We start from the raw sequence: 18,587 nt of genomic DNA, 5'->3' as shown, positions 1-18,587 counted from the left end.
TGCCCTTTGCTCTCCTCACTAATGTGGCCCCTACTCTTTCTTCAAGGGCAAGGTCACATGCTTCCTCTGGAGAGCCACTTTGTCCCCATTGGCCAAGCTCTCAGAGAGCTCATTTGAGTCCCTCAAGCACCCTGAAGTCTTTGTATTATTTTCCCATTCACCCTTGGCTCAGAGACAATGTCCTCGAGTGGTGGATCATCTCATTCAACAGCCAAGCATTACAGGGTCATGAAAATCCATTCATTTTCATGCCTCTGTGACATCATGTTGGGGATTGCGTAGCAGCGGATCCTGAGGCAGCTGCTCACACTAAGTCCAGGACTGGAAGCAGAGCGAAATGAGGGTGGTTACTCAGTTCACTTTCTTCTTTTTATTAGTCAGGGACCCCAGCCCATGAGATAATGCTGTCCGCACTCTTCCCTCCTCAGTTACACCGCTCTGGAAACAACCTCACAGACATATCCAGATGTGTGTCCCCTGGGCTATTCCAAAATCAGTCAAACAGAGACAAAAGATTGACCACCTTAGCCAGCCATGTGCCAACTAAGCCCTTTGTATCCCCCAGTCTTAGCAACCATTTTGGGAGGGGATTCTATCGTGTCCCTCCATTTACAGTTGGAGAAACTTGGCAATAGGTGGACATAACACACTCAAGTTCAGGTGGCTTGTATGTGACAGAAATCAGATCTTTCACCATGACACAGTGACAACTCTATTCTCACCATGGAGACAGTGATGTCGTCGATACAAATGTACAAAAACTCCTGGCAATCTTGCCTCATGAATAAGAGAGTCAGGAGCAGAAAAAATAAAGCCAATTATCTAATTGAGACAAGAGGTGACAAGTTTTATTAGCAGGGACTTTACGAGATTGAGAAATGTTGGTCCGTGGACACACAAGTGCTCTGCAGCATACTGAGTAGGGTTTCACGGCCTTATTAAAGTCAAAGGAGGCGGGAAAATATTTGTGAGTCACAGGCACTGTTGACACTAAAGAAAATGAGACTGGGAAGAGGGCTGGGGGTGGAGGGGCGGGAGTAAAGCAACAGGTGTGAGGATCTGGGTTCAAACCCCAGAACCCACAGGAAGCCGGGTGTGGTAGTGATGCCTTCAATCCCAGGGCTTCCACAGTAAGATGAGAGGTGAAGACAAGAGAGTCCCTGGACATTTCAGGGCCAGCCAGCCTGGTGTGTGCAGCAGTAAATGAGAGACCCTGTCTCACACAAGATAGGAGGCCAAGACTGAGAGCTGAAGCTCTTCTCTGAGCTCCATACTTGTGGCATCTGCACACCCATACTCAGAAGAGAACACGTGTGCACATATACGCACAATTTTAAAAAAGAAATATTTAGGAAGCTGGAAATGGTGGTGCATGTCTTTAGTTCCAGATTTTGGAAGGCAGAGGCATGTGAAGCTCCATGAGTTCAAGGTCTTCCTGGTCTACATAATGAGTTCCAGGTCAGCCATAGATACATAGTGAGACCCTATCTCAAAAATCAAAACAAAACAAAAATCATATTTCCGCTCATTAGTCAGGAATTCTGAAACATCTTGAGATATTAACATTTTTGTTTGTTTTGTTTTTTTGAGACTGGGGGTGGGGTTGGGGGGGGTGAGTCTGACCATGTAGCCCAGGATAGCCTGGAACTCACTACATAGCTTAGTCTCAAACTTGTAGCAATCCTTTTGAGGTCTGGCAGTACATGTGTATGTCACCGTGCCTGACTCAACACATTAACTTTGATGTCTGACATTTTCAAATCTTACATGAACTGAAGAGATGATGACACTTCCTTTTACTTTATGTGGTGATTGCATGTGGTCATTGTTTGTCTTGGACTTTAAGGCTTATGTATGTATCAAGGGAATGAAGGAGCACAGGAAAAGCCTTAGACAACGTAGGACCTAGCAGTTCAGGCCAGGAGCTTCGCACCAGAGCAGAGTAGGGTGGTTAAGACAGAAACTGGGCAGGTTGACCTGTGTCACAGTTCTGTCACTGATGTGGTGATCTTGAGTGAGAGGTTTATTCCCTCTGGGTCCCAATCAGTCTTCAAAATGAACTAACTCGGGTGACATAAACATGAGACCAGTCGCCATCACTTTGTAAATGATACCCGTGAACCACCTTGCCCTGCTGACACCTGTGCTGGACTTTGTCTTCCCACCCCCTACTGGTGGCTCGAGGTGCTTCTAATCAGCAGCAAGACAAATGTGGCCAAGCCTTTAGAAGACTTATACTCAAGAAGAAAGAGTAAAAAAGGAAATAAACAAGGCAGTCATGCCCAGGAGGCAGAGACAGAAAGAGTGTGAATTTGAGGCTACTCTTAATTGGTAAGCTTCAGGTTAATCTGAATATTGAGACCCTGCCTCAGAAACACAAAACAAAAGGAAATAAACAAGATCGATCGTCTACAGTATGATAAACTGAACTAAATTAATAACTACTGGAGAAAGCAATGTTGAGCCGGGGTAGGACAGAGGAACAGCATCCAGCTTTGCAAAGAGGGGGGGATGAGGTTTCAGGAGAGAGAATCACTGCAAACACAAAACCCCCGGCATGGGAAAGAGCTTGGTCCCATCCAGGTATAGAGACAGCATAGCTGGTTGATGCAGAGAATAAAATGAAGGATGCGAACAGCCAGACCCCAAGATCTCACGGTGAGACAGCAGAGTGAGCAGAAACTGAGGGGTGTCCATCAGGGAGCCACATAATCTAGCTGATGTCTTTAGACCACTTCTTGCTCTTTGATAGATTACCTAAGAGGAGCTCCATGATGTGTAGCTCAATGGTTGAGCATTTGCTTAATATGCATGAAATCCTGGGTTCAATCCCCAGCACCTCACCCAAAGAACGGCTCCAAAGAAACATAAAATATATGCAGATGCTCCTGTTAGTCTAGCCTGGAATAGAGATGGGGAGAACAATGGCTCGAAGTAGAGCAGTTGACAGCAATAATGAGAAAAGCTAAAGGAAGCCAAATTTCTCAGAGGCAGAGCCAGGACCATCTTTGGTCCAGTGCTGGGTTTCTTGATCAATTTCCCTCAATTCTCACATAACATTTCCCTTCCCTGCAGGAAGGATGCTATTTGAGTATGTTGGATACATAATGTATTTAGGTTGCACAACCCCATTTTAATTTTTGTATATGTATGCGATGTAGATGCCCCAGTCTCCTGCCTTTCCACTCTCACTTTGACTTGCCCGCGAGAGTTGAACTCGCTGCTCTGGGTGGTTCGTGACCACCTCCTTCTGTTTGCACTCCCAGTGATGCACATGACGCTTTCAGAGTTCTGACAGCACGGGGAAGGGTCCTATAAACCTTCCCACTCTTGACACTTTTTCATCAGGGAATTAAGAATATAAAACAAGCAAATCATTGAGTGGGGAAAATCGAGAGGCAATGCATTTAGAAAACAATTCTTTGGCGTGCCCATTACTGTACCATTTGCTAATGATCTATAAAAGAACATGTCTGTACTGACAAGGTGGGTTACTTGTTTATTTTTACACACACACACACACACACACACACACACACACACACACAAATAAATCTTGCCTAAATGTTTGATGTGGCAGAATGTGGCATCTTCGATGTCTGTTGAGTTGACTGATGTTTTATTTTATAATCAGAAGTGACTCTTCTCAGAAATGCATAGTACAAGATGACCAATGTATGTTTGGTATGTTTGAGAACTTGTTGGAATTTCTGTTCTAATCCCAAAACAAAATTCACTTAGATTTTTACTATTGCCAGATTTTTGTGACTCCTCATAGTCATCGTCACTTTAAGGGGCTGTGACCACAGCTTAAGAAGTTGTACAGAGCGCAAGGCCCTGGGTTCGGTCCCCAGCTCCGAAAAAAAGAACCAAAAAAAAAAAAAAAAGAAGTTGTACAGAAAATCTGTCTATGTGCATATTCATTTTTTTCTTTTCAAAGTATTTTCTCATTTATTCATCTTATTTTGTGTGAGATTGGTGAGTGTGTGTGTGTGTGTGTGTGTGTGTGTGTGTGTGTGTGTGTGTGCTTCTGCCTAAGAAGGTCAGAAGAAGGCATCAGAATCCCTGGAACTGGAGTTGCAGACGGTTGTGAAGCACCATGTGGGCGCTGGGAACAGAATGGAGGTCCTCTGCAAGAACAGCAGGTGCTCCTGGGTGCTGAGCCACCTCTATAGTTCCTGTTTGTGCTTTGTGACACTGGCGGCTGGATCTGGGCTTATGGATCAGCCTGTTAGTCCCAACCCCCTTCGGCCTGTAGTGTTTGTTTGAACCGACATTGTTATATCAACATCCACTTTGACTAACAGTCCCAGATCAACTGTGGCTTCAGTCTCCTCTTCTGTGGGGAACACAATGCCACCAACATTGGCCATCATTCAACTGCCTCATGGTTTTTCAATTTAATAGCGGTTGTGAAACTTCACTGTGCTTTTAATTCCTATTTCTCTGTCTTCCTACTGTGTTGGTCTTCTCTTCCTGTCATCTCTTTTAACACAGCATTTAAGGGAGAATACTCAGTTATTTTATTCTGCATAGGAAGTCACTTTTGCCTGCACCATCAATTAACACTTTGACATTTGATCCTTCCTGTGTCAATGTTGTTTACAGCCCATCATTTTATAGAGCACTAAGTGAAGTTCTCTTATGTTTGCTCCATGTAGTCCACCATGCTTACAAATCATGTTAGTTTGTGTTTTCCCTGTTGATCTGCACTGTTAATTGTGTGTATGTGACATGTATGTGCATCTCCCAGTACTGAGATAACATGTATGTGCTCCTCAGGCTTTTAAAAAGATTTTTTATTTAAAAAATTATGTGTGTGACTTTGTGCAGGTGCCGACAGGGTTCAGAAAAAGTTGAAGGCCTCCTAGTGCTAAATTATAGGTAGCTGTGAGCTGCCTGGGGTATGTAGATGCTGGGAATTAAAATTTGGCCCTCTACAGGCATAGCACATGCTCTTAACCACTGAGCCATTCCTCCAGCCCTGTACAGACATTTTTATCATATATTAAGCTCCCTTAAATGACCAAGGTTTTGCTGGGCATGATGATAATTCTCCTTGCCTTGCATTCCTACTCACATCTAAGTTCACTTCCACCTTCTCTAGAGTCCTCACAAGGGACAACTGGCTTTAACTCAACCCCATCCTGACCCCTCCCTTCTATGATGACTTCTTGACCCCTCCCTTCTATGATGACTTCTTGACCACTCCCTTCTATGATGACTTCTTGTCTCATTCCAGAACCTTCCTGGGCAGTCAGTTCAGAAGCGGGCACACAGGAGGGCAAGTGACTTCTTATACATGTGTCCACTGGGTCCCCGCCATGAGAGGCTGTAGGCTCCACATAGGTCAGAACTGCCAGGAAAGGTATAGAGAGAGAAGCTCCTGCCACGACTCCCGTTGTTTCTATTCAACTGCTTTAACCCGATTGGAATAAGTCGAGACTCTGCTCTTGAGGTACCGGTAAATGATGAGGAAACTTTCAGAATGGATAGAGTGGCTGGGCTGTGTGTGGAGGCAGGCCATATGGCTGGCTTCTGTAGCCAGTAGAGGACCAAATACTAATACTGTCTTGGAGTGGCACATCTGCCCTCAGCAGACCTTACTGAGAAGGATGGAGGGATAGAAGATATGGGGTAGAGGAGTCTCCCTTGCTTTGAGGATGGGGTAGTACTGTGGTCAGGTTGCCACAGCACCTCCTGATCCACCTTCTGTTGTCCTGGGCTCTGTGTTCTCACTTCCCAGTCTTTTGCCCTTTGATAAACGATTCCTCTATCACTTCCCATGGCTCCACTGCTTCAACACCAATCGACCTTTCCTTCTAAAAGTTCAACTCTGAACATACTGCCCTGCTCAGAAACCACTGATGGTTCCCTATTGCCTAGAGAATAAGTCTTAAAACACGGCCTTTGAGAGGCCACTCTAAGGCCGAGGTTTATAGAATGCTGTCACACAGTGAAGAACCGGCTTGGGGGAGCGTGCAAGGAGGTCACAGGCCCTACTCTGTCTTTCCAGGTTTGTTCCTTCCCAGCTTCCACAACCTCCCACGTCCCCATCTCTTCCGCCCTCCTATATTATCTCCCACAATACTCATGTAAGTCATTTGCGTACCTAAGCATACCCTGCTCTTGTTCATTCTGTTCCTGCCTCCTAGGATGCCTTTCCCCTCCCATCATTAGCTGTTGAAATGACTTCCAATGTCATCTCCTCCATGAAGCCTTCTTAGAACCACATTATCCCTCTCCGGCCACAATCCATCTTCCAGCCCTGTGTCCTCCAGCCGATAAACCACAGGGCTCCCCAAATTGGAAGGGTGCATGTTGATCCTTCTAGGATCCTTGAGACCCTAGGGAGATCCAAACCTTAGAACTCATGAGGGGTTAGAAGTATCTGGCTCCCCAGCTGGACTTTAAGTCTGGATGTCTGTATTTAGTAGAATGTATACAGCAAGTTCTTACTAGGTGGGTGAACTTAACTGAATTTGTGAAGTCTATTAAAGGATGTGGGTATTATATTTCTGTTCACGACAGTGGGAAGCTTTGAGGTCAATGAGCTAAATAAAGGGTCTCTCTAGGGCCCTGGAATCCAGAAAGGTTACCGAGATGCTGCTGACCACCTTCTACCCATCCCTCTGTTCAGGTCTCACCCATAGTTCCAAAATATATCCATCCTATCTATGGGCCAGAAAAGCCGGTTGTTGAGCCTCAGGCAAGAGCCCAGACAGGAAACTCCCAGTGTGGATTCAGGCAAGCCAGAGGTGAGCCAACCCAGGCAGAGATAAGGATCAGGGAGGTGGAGTAACCCAAGCTGGGCTTGAGCAGATGCTCTCTACTCACAGGCCTCCCAAGAGGGTGGCAGAACTCATGAGCCTAGACCTTCTACTTACCATGGTTGGGGCGAGTGCTTGCTTTCTTCACTCTCTATTGTAAGGACCTGAATTTTAGTCCCTGTATCTTGAGAAGTCTCTGTCTACAGCTCCTGGTATGTCAGGCCATGGTCCTGAGGTAAAGCATCTATTCACCTCCTGGTTATGCATCCATCTTCACAAACTAGAGAGATAAGGCTTTCCTGCATCTTGGCAGAAATATGCCATAAGTCCAGAATGTTCTTTTTACCATCCTATGGCCATAGCCTGGTCATTCTGAGCACCCAGGGGCAGACCATGGGCCACCCCAGTGACCAGAACCCTGACTGCATTCTGGATTTTTAAGATCTGAAGACCTGTGGTTCCTTTGGTCCTGAGACCCTAGGTAGGCCCAGGTAGCACATATGTCTACCTACCTTAACCCCTCCCTGAGCCATCCCAGTCACTGCCCAGGGGCGGCCAGGAGGGTGGAGCTCTGAGTCAGAGTATAAGTTCCTGATCTTCCCGTGCAGCTGGAGAGCCGCCACGATGCTTCAGAGGCAGATGCCTGCTTGGGTTTCCCACTCCCTGTCAGACACATGCCAAGCAGAAGATGGCAGGTGCTCGGAGGTGAGGATACAGTGATGGTGGTGGGCAGGCTGGGGCCTAGAGATAGATGGCCAGGGAGACGTGACCAGGAGATGAAGAGTCTGGGGAATAAGTAAGGGAAGCAGCCAGGTCCCAGGGAGGCTGGTTGGCATTGTATATGTAGAGAAGTTGGCTTGGGAGTCTCTTCCTACCACCTGAGAGAAATGCTTTAGCCAAGTCTGGATCAGGACTCCTGGCTAGGGATGGCACAGTGGAATAAACTGACAAGTTTTACAAAGCTGCATGCAGTGACTTTGGGTCATCTAGGGCCAGCCAGGCCGGCATCCAGGATGGACAATGCCTAGTACTGCCAGGGGAAATCCATGTGTGGCTTGTCTTGGTAGTGACTGGTAATTGGCCCTGTGGGCATCCTAAACGTCTGTGCTTTGTGAGTGTGTGGTATGGGGGTGGTTCGAAGTGTGAGGATTGGTGTATTGTGAGTTAATTGCTGTCAGATGCTCCCTTGGGCATATGCATGATCCCTAGGTATAGACAAGACTCTCAAAGTCTTCCAGGGAAATCCCTGGCTCTGGTAAGGTGCTACTGCTTGAGACCAAATCAACCTTCGTTTTCCTGTCTGGGCAGTGGGGGAGACACCCTCTTCACTCCCTGTTGGCTGCAGACACACCATGGAGAGGTTTATCAGTAGCAAAGTAGTGCCCTTGGCCAGCCCTTAGTAAACCACTGAAGGGGTTGAATGGGGCCCCAAGAGGACTTTGTTCCCGTAGAGCAGGAGAGGGAGACATTGGCTCCACAGAACCTAGAGAGGAACTCCCTGTTGCATTGTGACCGAGTGTATTGTTGTCCTGAACGGGATTGACGTTGACTCTTGGTTTCCCCCCAAAGGCTTGGGTCACTAGAAGGGCCTCTAATCAGCACTTGTCCCTCACTGACCCTCCAGAAGTTTGGGCTAGGAGGGAATCAATGACTATGCCTAACTTGAAAGATGAAGTGGCCTCACCTGCCCAGCTTGCCCTGAGGTGCCCCAGGGAAAGGAGCTGCCATTCTCTCTCCAGGCACTCAGGACTGGGCAATGCTTTAGAGGGGATGCTTGGCTTGGATAGGCACTGGACCTATCACTTCTGAAACCTAGTGGTCAGACCGTCCCTAGGTTCTCTTATCCGAGCCTTATGACAGAGATGTGGATACGCGGTTTATAATATAACTAACTGGCTTTTGACTGATTAGCAGAAACAGCCGGGCCCTTGGGTCTAGGGACAGCCCTAACTAGGGGGAGCTGAAGGTCTTATGGTTGCCTCTGGCATTAAACTGTCTGGTCAAGTCTATTGCTTATGCTCAGCCAGAATCACTTACCGGATGGAAAGCACACCAGCCTGGCAAGGCAGTAGGTTTGCCCTGAGTCCTGGTTCCAATCTAGCCCCATCATTTCTGGCTGTGCAAGCCTGTGTGATATGTAACCTTCCTAAAACCCATCTGTTCTTCTGGAAGGCAGTCAAGTAAGACCTTATGCAAGGCACCAGGTTCAGGGGCAGAGGCAAGAGCTGGCTTGGCATACCATGGGACAGCAATATGTTTCCCTCTTTTTCATGCCCCTGAGAGTCTCATCTGTAAAAGTAGGGAGAATGACATTAGACAGATAATCCGTGCATTCCCACTCCACCCCCTTGTGCCCCTGTATGGGCTGGCGATGGCCCCTATCTTAAGAGGAAAATGGAATCCTGACAATATCAAACCAGAGGTCACAGCCAGGAAAGAAGGAAGGCTGGACTGTGCAGGTCTGCAGCAGACATCCTGGTTCCCTGTCCTACATGGCTTCTCAAAGCTGCTGTCCAGCTCTCTTCACTGGCACAGCTGTGCTGATGGTTCCACAGACTGAATGAACCCCTGTACTATTTGTCCTAAAGTTCCTACCTTGACCTCCAAGCCCCTGAGTGCTTCCTGCTCCTTACCCAGGAGCTGCCAAGTGCCCTCTGAGCTAAGGAGTCTGCCTATGTTTACCCCAAGGATGTAGTTCCAAAGCCCAGTACCTGTCATTCCTGTAGTTAAACATTTTAACATTTTTATACCCAGGCCTAGCCAGGGTTGGACTTGTCAAAGTCTCTAAGCTTTCGGCCATGTTCCTGGGATCCTGAATCTGAGTGGTTTCTGGTTCAGCATATTCATAGACACTGTGTATATCTGTGTACCACTTGCATGCAATGCCCTTGAAGGCCAGAAAAGGGTGTCAGGTCCCCTGTAACTAGAGTTGCAGATTTGTGAGCTGCTGGAATCAAACTTGGGTCTTCTTGAAGAACAGCCAGTGCTCTTAACCAGTGAACCGTTTTCCAGCCCTTCTGTTGTATCTTTTTTTTTCTTTTTTTTCTTTTCTATTTTTCGGAGCTGGGGACCGAACCCAGGGCCTTGTGCTTGCTAGGCAAGCGCTCTACCACTGAGCTAAATCCCCAACCCCCTGTTGTATCTTTTTACCATAGATAGGTTTCCTCTGAGGCCAGGAATGTTTGATCAACTAATGCCATCAGTCTAAGTATACTTCTTTCCCAAACAAAGGTGTGTGTGTGTGTGTGTGTGTGTGTTTGGGGTGGAGAGTTGTTTCCCTGGTTTTGATTCCTGAGTCCTGAGATTGCTGGCGTTCATCACCCACTCCTGGGGGACTTCCACGGTCTTACCCCTAGCTCTGAAAATGCATCTAGGCCCTGTAGTGTGATTTATCCTGTATGTCTGGACTCACTTGCTAGTTGAGTGTCCCTTTAAATCTTAGCTGTTAGAACTGCTTGACCCAGGGTTGGGGATTTAGCTCAGTGGTAGAGCACTTGCCTAGCAAGTGCAAGGCCCTGGGTTCGGTCCCCAGCTCCAAAAAAAAGAAAAGAAAAGAAAAAAAAAAAGAAAAGAACTGCTTGACCCTTCAGTGTTATTGGCCTCTTGGATTTCTGGAGACACGACAGAATATAAAAAGGCTACCTGTGAAAATGAACTGGGCCAGCAGAGTGAGAAGAGGTGACAACTGGTGACAGTTGAACCAGGAGAAGCTGAGCTGAGCAGATAGGCTGCAGCAGGTGTTACAGTTCGGAGCTGCCAGTATTGGGAAAACTGGGAGAAGGGATTGTTGAAGCAGACTGTTGAGGACCTGAGGGGGGAATGGTTGGGAGAAATTTAATGGAGCTGGGCTAGAAATGGAGAAGACTGATAGGGAGTTCAGAGAACTGGTTATTGTTTGTAACAAAGAAAATGAACAAACAAGCAACATGCTTTACACACGCCAGACCTGTGTCTGGTAATCCTGATTACCTCTTCCCAGTGCTGCCCTGAATCTCCCAGACCCTCCTGTGTTCCGTCCCTGTGCTGCTGAAATGTAAGAACTCCCTCTGCAGTGCTTTGGAATGGAGTCTCTCCTAAAATTCTTTGAGGTAGAAGGAATTTCTAGGTTGAATCTCAAGTTCAAGGTAGACCACAAGGTGCCCTCTGTGTTTATTAGTAAATAAAAATGTTTTCAAAGACCCCTGATGGTTGTGATGTATGCTCTGGGTGCTCACAAAGAGAGCCATCATGGAGCTTGAGTGTCTAAAGACACGTAGCCAATACGGGCACAGCCAGTAGAAAGACTGCCAAGTGTGGGGGTTGGCAGAGGGTTCCATGAGAATTTAGGGCAGAAAATAGGAATTGCCCAGGAAAAGTAGTCTTGTAAGGAGATGAGGGTTGTGGAGTTGAGAGCAAGAAACAGCTGCCTTTCTGTTTGTCCAGAGATACTGAGGCGGGAACATGACAGTATGAACCCAGGTCGGAGAAGCTATGGGTCAAAGGACTTAGCACCAGGTTCTCCATCAGTAACACAAAGGACTGCCTGTCATGGTTGCTAGCTGCAGGGCAGGATGCTGTGGGCTGCAGACTGAGGGGTGCTCCTGTTAGGAACCCCCACTGTGGTACAGCCAGCTTTGTATTGAAAAAAAGAATTCCGGGACAAGCCAGCACAAAGCTGAGTTGGGTTTATTAAGTAAAGACGAGTGATGGAGAAGAGAATGATGGAGAGGGGTGGAGAGGGAGCGAGGGAGAGAGAGGAGGAAACAAGATACTTTAAGTGCAAGGATTAAAAGAAAAATGTGCACAAATGGTTGGATGGCACGTGGCTATAACCCCAGCACTAAGGGGTGGAAGAAGGCAGAAAGACCAGTTCAAAGCTAGCCTGAGTGACATAGTGAGTAAGGACAACCTGGGTTTGAGTCTCAAAACACCAACTCCAGAGTTCTAAGTGATTATACACACACACAATATATAAATGATTCGTGACTTTTAAAGTGATGTTGCTTAAAGGATGGAATCTACAATTAGGCTCAAAGATTTTAAAAAATTTAAAACTTAGGTAAGAAAAGTGAACTGATTTACTTCTTTCCTTTGTTTTAAACAATGCCCCACTAAAGATGCAAAGGACGGCTTGGGCGGTCCATCACTTAGCGTTGGCTGGAGGACTGATGTCACTAAATCCAAAGCCACTCACGTTGGCTTCAGTTTTAAGCAAGCCTAGTCCATGGTAGATTTTTTTTTGGGTTGTTTTGGAGGTTTATTGTTGCTTTTAACATTCTTGTTTGAAATTCTTAGGGGGAAATTCACTCCATGTAAGCAATCTACTGATTTTGTCAGTTCTATTCTAACCAAAATCAGATTCTGGGGAAAAGGGTTCTCTTTTCTTTTCCCGTGCCCCATGTCTCTCTATATTGTCTCGAGATGGTAGAAAAATTTAGGCAAGAAAATCCATAGAAAGTGAGACGTGGTAAGCTCAGCATTAGAAAGGTAAGAGGCAAGAGTTTGAGGACAGCTACATGAGGTCTTGCCTCAAAGAAGCTATCATCATCATGGCCATTGTCATTATTATCATCATCCTCCTTCTCTTCCTCCTACCATCATCATCACACCTCCTCCAGAGAATGTGCACACAACATGTAGCCTGTGGTAGCCCCATGGCCATTGATGTTCCTGGTATTGTAGGAGAGAGTGACAGAGGAGGAAGAATTGGCAGGCACTGGGGGTAGAAGACAGGAGAGAACAGTTCCTGCCTAGAACCCAGGTGCCCTCTGAGAAATTGAGGAGCAGAACTAGGCTTACCAGGAGAACACACACTCCTTTGAAAAGGCGATGCTTGTCTCCTTACACAGACAGGCCAGGACCCACTGTGCCCAAGACAGGGTGTGAAATAAAGAGCTCACTAGCTAGAGAAGTCTTGTCCCAGGACACAGGGTCACAGGACACAGGGTCACAGGACACAGGTCACAAAGAGTGGTATTGTATTTACCCTTTGCCCAACTCACAGGGCTCACAAGAGAATGCTGTTTGGTCAGGTTATTGTCCTTAAGACTTCAGAGTTACACTCAGAAGGGATCCTTAGACCCACATGCAACTGTCAGATTGACTCTTGTTCTGTCCTCAGGGCAACTGTGGGAGAGTGGAAAGAAATCTTAAAATTATGTGACCCTATCAGTACTTAGGAACTTGGATTTCTCAGAACCATTATTCTGGTTGAACTGGAGCCCCAGAGTAGTCTAGAAGGAAGATGGATGTGTGCTAACACAGACTGCCCTGGGTGGTGGCATTACGAGGACCCACACTTCCACTCCGTTTCACATAAACTTGGCATTTCCACAAACCTTAGTATTCTTTAAAGAGAAAAGACTAGAGCTGTTTGAAAAAGTCATAGAGTGCATTTAACAGCACTGGGAGCCATGGGCTCAGTGATGTGGATGGACTCTAGTTTCCAGGCTTCCACACCCAGACACTGTAGGCTGAAGAGAGTGGGATTGGTCTCAAAGGCTAGGAATGGACAGTGCTGGCACTAGACTACACCTGAGCAACATTCCCAGGTAAAGAGCTTCAAGTCTGAGGTTTAAGCAAAAAGGGCACAAGTCCAAAGAAATATCCAAGACACCAAAGAGAACAGACATGGGGCTCACACTGTGTTGGTTCAGGGGGACTGGAAGACATATCTCCTTACCTCAACAGACTAGGACCCTGGGACAGAAGAGTCTTTCAGAGTCTGGAAATGCAATGGTCTGTGGGGAGGCTTCTGAAGCCAAGAACGTTCCCACTGTAGGCAGCAGGAGTGTATGGCCAGCTTTCTCTGTTGTCCTCACCATTAACTCTGCCCAGCCTCTACCTTGGATCCTCCCTGATTCTCTAGCATCTAGCCTAGGGCCTGGCTCACAGTGGCTGTTCAAAAACTCCGAGTAAAACTCACAAGACGAAGAAGTTGGTACTGGAAGATACTCTCTAAATGCCAGAGAAGTGGCAGGGGACCTATGTTGGTAAGAATATCTGTCCCTGCCATTCCCTGCAGAGGGAAGAATGAAACACCATCTTGAAACCTGGGCAGCCTTGAATAGATAGACTAAGAAGAGAGCTGTGTTCCTTCCATATGCAGTACACGTGATGCAGGGACACTTTGAGAGGTGGGGAGCATGGGATGGGGGTGGGGCTGCATCTGAGAAGCAGAAAGTTACAGGATGGAAAGAGGACAAAAGTGGACCCACAGCTAACAAGCAACTCACAGAGGACAAAGGCAGCTGCCGAGGGAAGTGGGCCTGACCTCCCCAAGCCAGGTGCTGACTTCAGGTGGGTGGGACTTGACGTGAAGGTGAGGCTCTCCTCAAGTGATCAGAACAAGAGCAAAACCTAGACGTCAGCTTCAAAGGCAAGGCTCAGGGTGTGCCCCCAGGTCCAGCTCCCAAGGGAGAGGCAGAAACCTGAGGGCTCCAGTCCCTGGGGTTAGCAATACTGACAGAGGCATCAGTCATCGAGTTGAAGATTATATGTTTGTCATTGTGAAAGAGAGGCCATTGCACATGAGCCAAGACATCACAGACTTCATGGCGAAACGAAGGCAGGTGCCTTACTGGGAAAAAAAGTACAATGGCCAGGAATCCATGGAGGAGGGGCCTATGAGGAAGAGACTGACAGGCAAGGGAGATAACAAATACCCTGAGTGGGAACTGAGCCTCAGGGCGGTGGTAAGCTCCTAGCACGGGATGCCCAGTCTTCATCAACGCCTACCTTCTCTCCCAGTCACACTGTACCTGCCATCTAAGCAAGCTGCCCTCTTGAGAAGGCAAGGGAAATTTTTGTGTCTGTGAGGCTGGAATAAGAAGTTTTTCATTGGACAAAGAGAATAGAAACATCTCGGGACTCTCAGTAGTCCTTCAGTGCTTGGGCCAGGACATTCACTGTCTAACAAACATTTATTATTATATATCCTTATATGTCAGCGGAGAGACACGGAAATGAAAGAGCAGCAGCATGTCTCACTCTAGAGATGTCTACAATAGGAGAGGAGACTAGCCAAAACAAACAATGTCAGAAGAGCATGTGGGCTGCTGCACGGCAGGTGGGCAGGTGTGAAGAGCTCTCCCAGCAGTGCCCGTCTGGAGGCGGCATTCAAAGATTGACTCCGTTTCTTTTTCCATCTACAGGAGGGGTCGTCTCCATGCCATCTATTGACAGTGAGGATCATTAGCATGAAAAATGTTCGGCAGGCTGATATATGTAAGTATCACCCCCCCCCCTTGTCCCTCCCGAGTTAGCCTGGACAGAGAAAGGACCTGGCTGTATCCAGTCAGGCTTGTCTCTGTGTATAGAATTCCACAGACCCCGAGTTTAGGGTCTGCTGTGGTGAAGTAGGAGAGGCACCAGCTGCCAGCCCCTCAGAGCCACTTCCCAGGACATGGATCCCAAACGGGGATCTTCAGAGTTTGTAGCACCCAGCTCTGCAACCCAATCCCCACCATTGGTTGGACACTCAGGCTACCGGGCAGGAATCCCTTATAGCCTAGCTTCCCTTCTGTCTCGCTCCTGATGCATACCCAGGTCACAGGAGTGCAGGGAAGCAATGGCAAGGAAGTCACTGACTGGGCCAGAGATGCCCTACGCCTGTGTTGGGTACAGTTGTCTGAGAAATCCGTTCTCTCCTCATGAGAACTGCTGCTTGTCTAAAACTAGGAAAGAAGCTTGGCCTCTCTAGGGAGACAAAACTCTGTGTCTGGGGTATACAACTGTGGGAACTGCAAAAACCAAGAAAGGCACGCTGAGGTCCTAGGTCTGACTGGACAGGTTGTAAGCATCTGTGGGCCTGGAAGCCTGATCTGACAAGAATCACCCTAAGGAAAGGGGCCCTGTCCTTGAAGCACCTGCTGTAGGCTGGCCACCAGGTATCCAATACCATTAATTCTCCCAAAGCCTGAGGGATCTTCCCTTTGTAGGTGAGGAGTTAATGATTGCCTGAAGTAGAATTAGAATTTGATTCTAACGCCTGGAGGTCTGGCAAGCAGAGGGGGACCCTCTAGGACAGTGGTTCTCCACCTTCCTCATGCTGCAACCCTCTAATAGAGTTACTCCTGTTGTGGTAACCCCCAAACATAAAATTATTTTGTTGTTGCCTCATAACTGTAATTTTGCTACTGTTATGAACCATGAATCATAATGTAAATATCTGATATGCAGCATATAGGATTTGATAAGATATGATATCTGATATGAACCACAGGTCGAGAACTGCTGCTCTAAGGAGAGAGGCTGTGGTCAGATCACACACAGTCAGAAGTTAGATAGCAGAGGAATCTGCTGCATGAGTTCCTGAGGGAATCACATGGCTCCCTGATGTTCACGTGCCAATGCAGATCAGGGAGAGCTGGTGTGGAGGCGCTGGAGACTTACAATGCAGGGATGGATGTGGAAGGCCAGAGGAAGGACAGCTCTGTAGTCCCAGAGATAGCAAAGGGTCCGACATGATTCAGGCAGCCTCTAGAAGGTGAGGCCTTCAGGGCCCATGCCAGTGGGAAACGTTCCAACAAGCATTAAGTTTAGCTAGTGTCAGCCAAGGGGCCCACTAAAGAGCAAGGGATTTTCAGACTCCTTGGGGTTTTCTCAGCACACTGCCTGCCAGGAGGAGCCAGGAAGTGTCCCATTGGCCCAGACCATGCCACCTCTTTAGCCTTTCCTGCCCCATTCTTCTTAGGCCAGGGTCACCCCTCCCCTTAGCCTCAGCTCTCACAGGCCTTTCTCCAGCTTCCCCAGAGGTGTGTCAGCTCCAGCCTCATTACTGACACCAGTCACCCAGGACGTGCATTCTCCGTCTGCATGCCTACACCTGCATGCAAGGCCTTCCATTGTCCAAGGCCCTCTCTTCTGTCGTCTCCCAGCCACACCTGTCCCCCGGAGGCTGGCGAGTGGTGAGGCAGGCTATGATCTGGCATTACTGGTCTCCTTTCCCCCTTCACCGCATGCCCCTTGGCATGCAAGCAGCCTTTGGGGGTCACCTTATGTTTCCCTTGCTTGTCTTAAGGAAGGATAAAAGCCAGATATGGCATCTGATGGTGCTCACAAAGTCACATTAAGTCTGCACTCCCTGGTTGTCATAGCCCAGGCTATGTGCTACCTTCTATGGATTCAGTGGGAAATTATCCTGATCACTCTTGTGCACAATTGCCCCCTATAGCTTTAATCCAAAATGAATGGTTCTTTGGTTTAGACATCTAACCTGCTTCTGTTTTTCTGTAGATTTCAAGAGGCTGATAGCAGGAAGTATTCAGGGGTTCAGGGACGACACCCTGCTTGCCAAGAGCTAAAGGGTACCTGTCCCAGGCCAGAAGGCAGGCACTCCCCAAAAGCTTCAGTCATCAGGAATCTCTTTCTGTGATGAAAATGAGTCAAAACCCCAACTGGTACCTAGGGATATCTCAAAGGATCCTCAAGAGATATTGGGGTATCCACTGTAACCACACAGGAATGTTCTGAACATCTATGAAGACGATTAACTCATCTCTGCCACCTACAATTCAGGAAAGGGGACATGTCATTCACATGACCAAACCCTCTGTCACTTCCTGGAAACAGGGACTAGAACCTGCTTTTGCCTAGGAAAGCCCAGTTCTTGAAATCCCCGGTTTAGTCACCACTTCCTGTGACCAACATGCCAGTATTCCTGTAGTTAGCTAATGTGCCTGCCTCAGATTGTCACCTGGGTCCCCAGAGCTTCTATCACCTCTTCCCTTTATGGTATTCCCTCCATATTCCCAACCTTTAACCTTTAATGTATCGGGTGGAGGAAGCTTTTTGCAAACTAACTGGACAACTGATGGAGTGTGGGCAGCTGACCACCTGCTCAGCCTTGTTTCTTCAGGAACGGTTTGCCCATTTGTCGGTTAGACAATCCTTACTGAGACTGCCCTTGAACTCCTGTACCCTCCAAGTTTTGAGAGTCCAGGCATACAGCATGTCATAATTTGTTTTTTGCTGCTGTGAGAAAACACAAGCAACTCGTGGGAGGAAAGGGTTTATTTCAGCTCACAGATTCCAGTCCATCATTGAGGAAGCAGGAGTAGGAAACTTACAGCAAGAACCTGGCAGCAGGAACTGAAGCAGAGACTACAGGGGGATGCTGCTTATGGATTGCTCTCCGGGGCTTGTTAGGCTTGCTTTTTTTTTTTTTTAATAAAATTCAGGATCACCTGTCCAAGGGTGGCACTGCTCATGGTGGGCTGGACCCTCCCACACTAATAATTAATCAAGAAAACGTCTTCACAGACTTTCCTACAGGCCAAACTATTGGAGTCGATTTCTCAGTTGAGATTCCCCACTTCCCAGATACATCTAGGTCTGTATCAAATTAGCAAATCTAAATACTTGCCACGAGAATTTCTTTTTATCTTAGCTTGAGATTTAGCTTAATCTTAGGCCAATACACTGAGGTGTTTTTTTTTTTTTTGATGGATTCAGTGGGGAAATATTTTGGCATGGATTGACAAAGAGGAGCAGTTCTAAAGGGACAAAGGCTTCTATATTGTCCTTTAAGACATATATGCAAAGTGGCCTGACAGAACAAATAGGTCTTGCAAAATCCCACTGCATAGAAAGCAGACTGAATGTTCCAGGCCCAGGGTGAAGGGCTTGGGATCAGAAAAAAAGCCAAGGGAGGAGACCAAAATCTGAACAGGTCTTTGGTGAGTCTCCTAATACATAGAACAATTACACACACTGACTCGGCCACTGGGATCTGCTGGGATTCCTTGGCCTCTGATACAGCCCTAGAGCAGGAAATTGTTATTCATTCATCCATTTAAAAGTTGTCTAGTGAGTGCCTACTCTGTCTAAAGGTTATAG

The 18,587-nt window shown here is 47.3% G+C and overlaps 1 protein-coding gene across 6 annotated transcripts in view; it reads left to right on the top strand.

Moving 5' to 3' along the window:
• Pla2g4e (phospholipase A2, group IVE) overlaps positions 1 to 18,587 on the top strand; it is a 65,679-nt gene that overhangs the window by 18,492 nt on the left and 28,600 nt on the right. For 2 of the 6 annotated variants that reach the window (XR_015682751.1, XM_087650922.1), the window contains exons 1-3: positions 7,382 to 7,475; positions 14,699 to 14,817; positions 14,903 to 14,975. Coding sequence is in view for 4 of the 6 variants with exons in the window: in XM_087650922.1 (XP_087507048.1) it covers positions 7,445 to 7,475; positions 14,699 to 14,817; positions 14,903 to 14,975 (223 nt within the window). In the remaining 2 variants the exon portion in view is untranslated. 6 annotated transcript variants of the gene reach the window in all.

Source organism: Rattus norvegicus, chromosome 3 (genome assembly GCF_021556685.1).
Source record: "Rattus norvegicus strain SHRSP/BbbUtx chromosome 3, alternate assembly SHRSP_T2T, whole genome shotgun sequence".
Classification (NCBI taxonomy): Eukaryota; Metazoa; Chordata; class Mammalia; order Rodentia; family Muridae; genus Rattus; species Rattus norvegicus.
The sequence above is the reverse complement of the archived record's forward strand: the minus strand, read 5'-3'. Positions and strand labels throughout refer to the sequence as shown.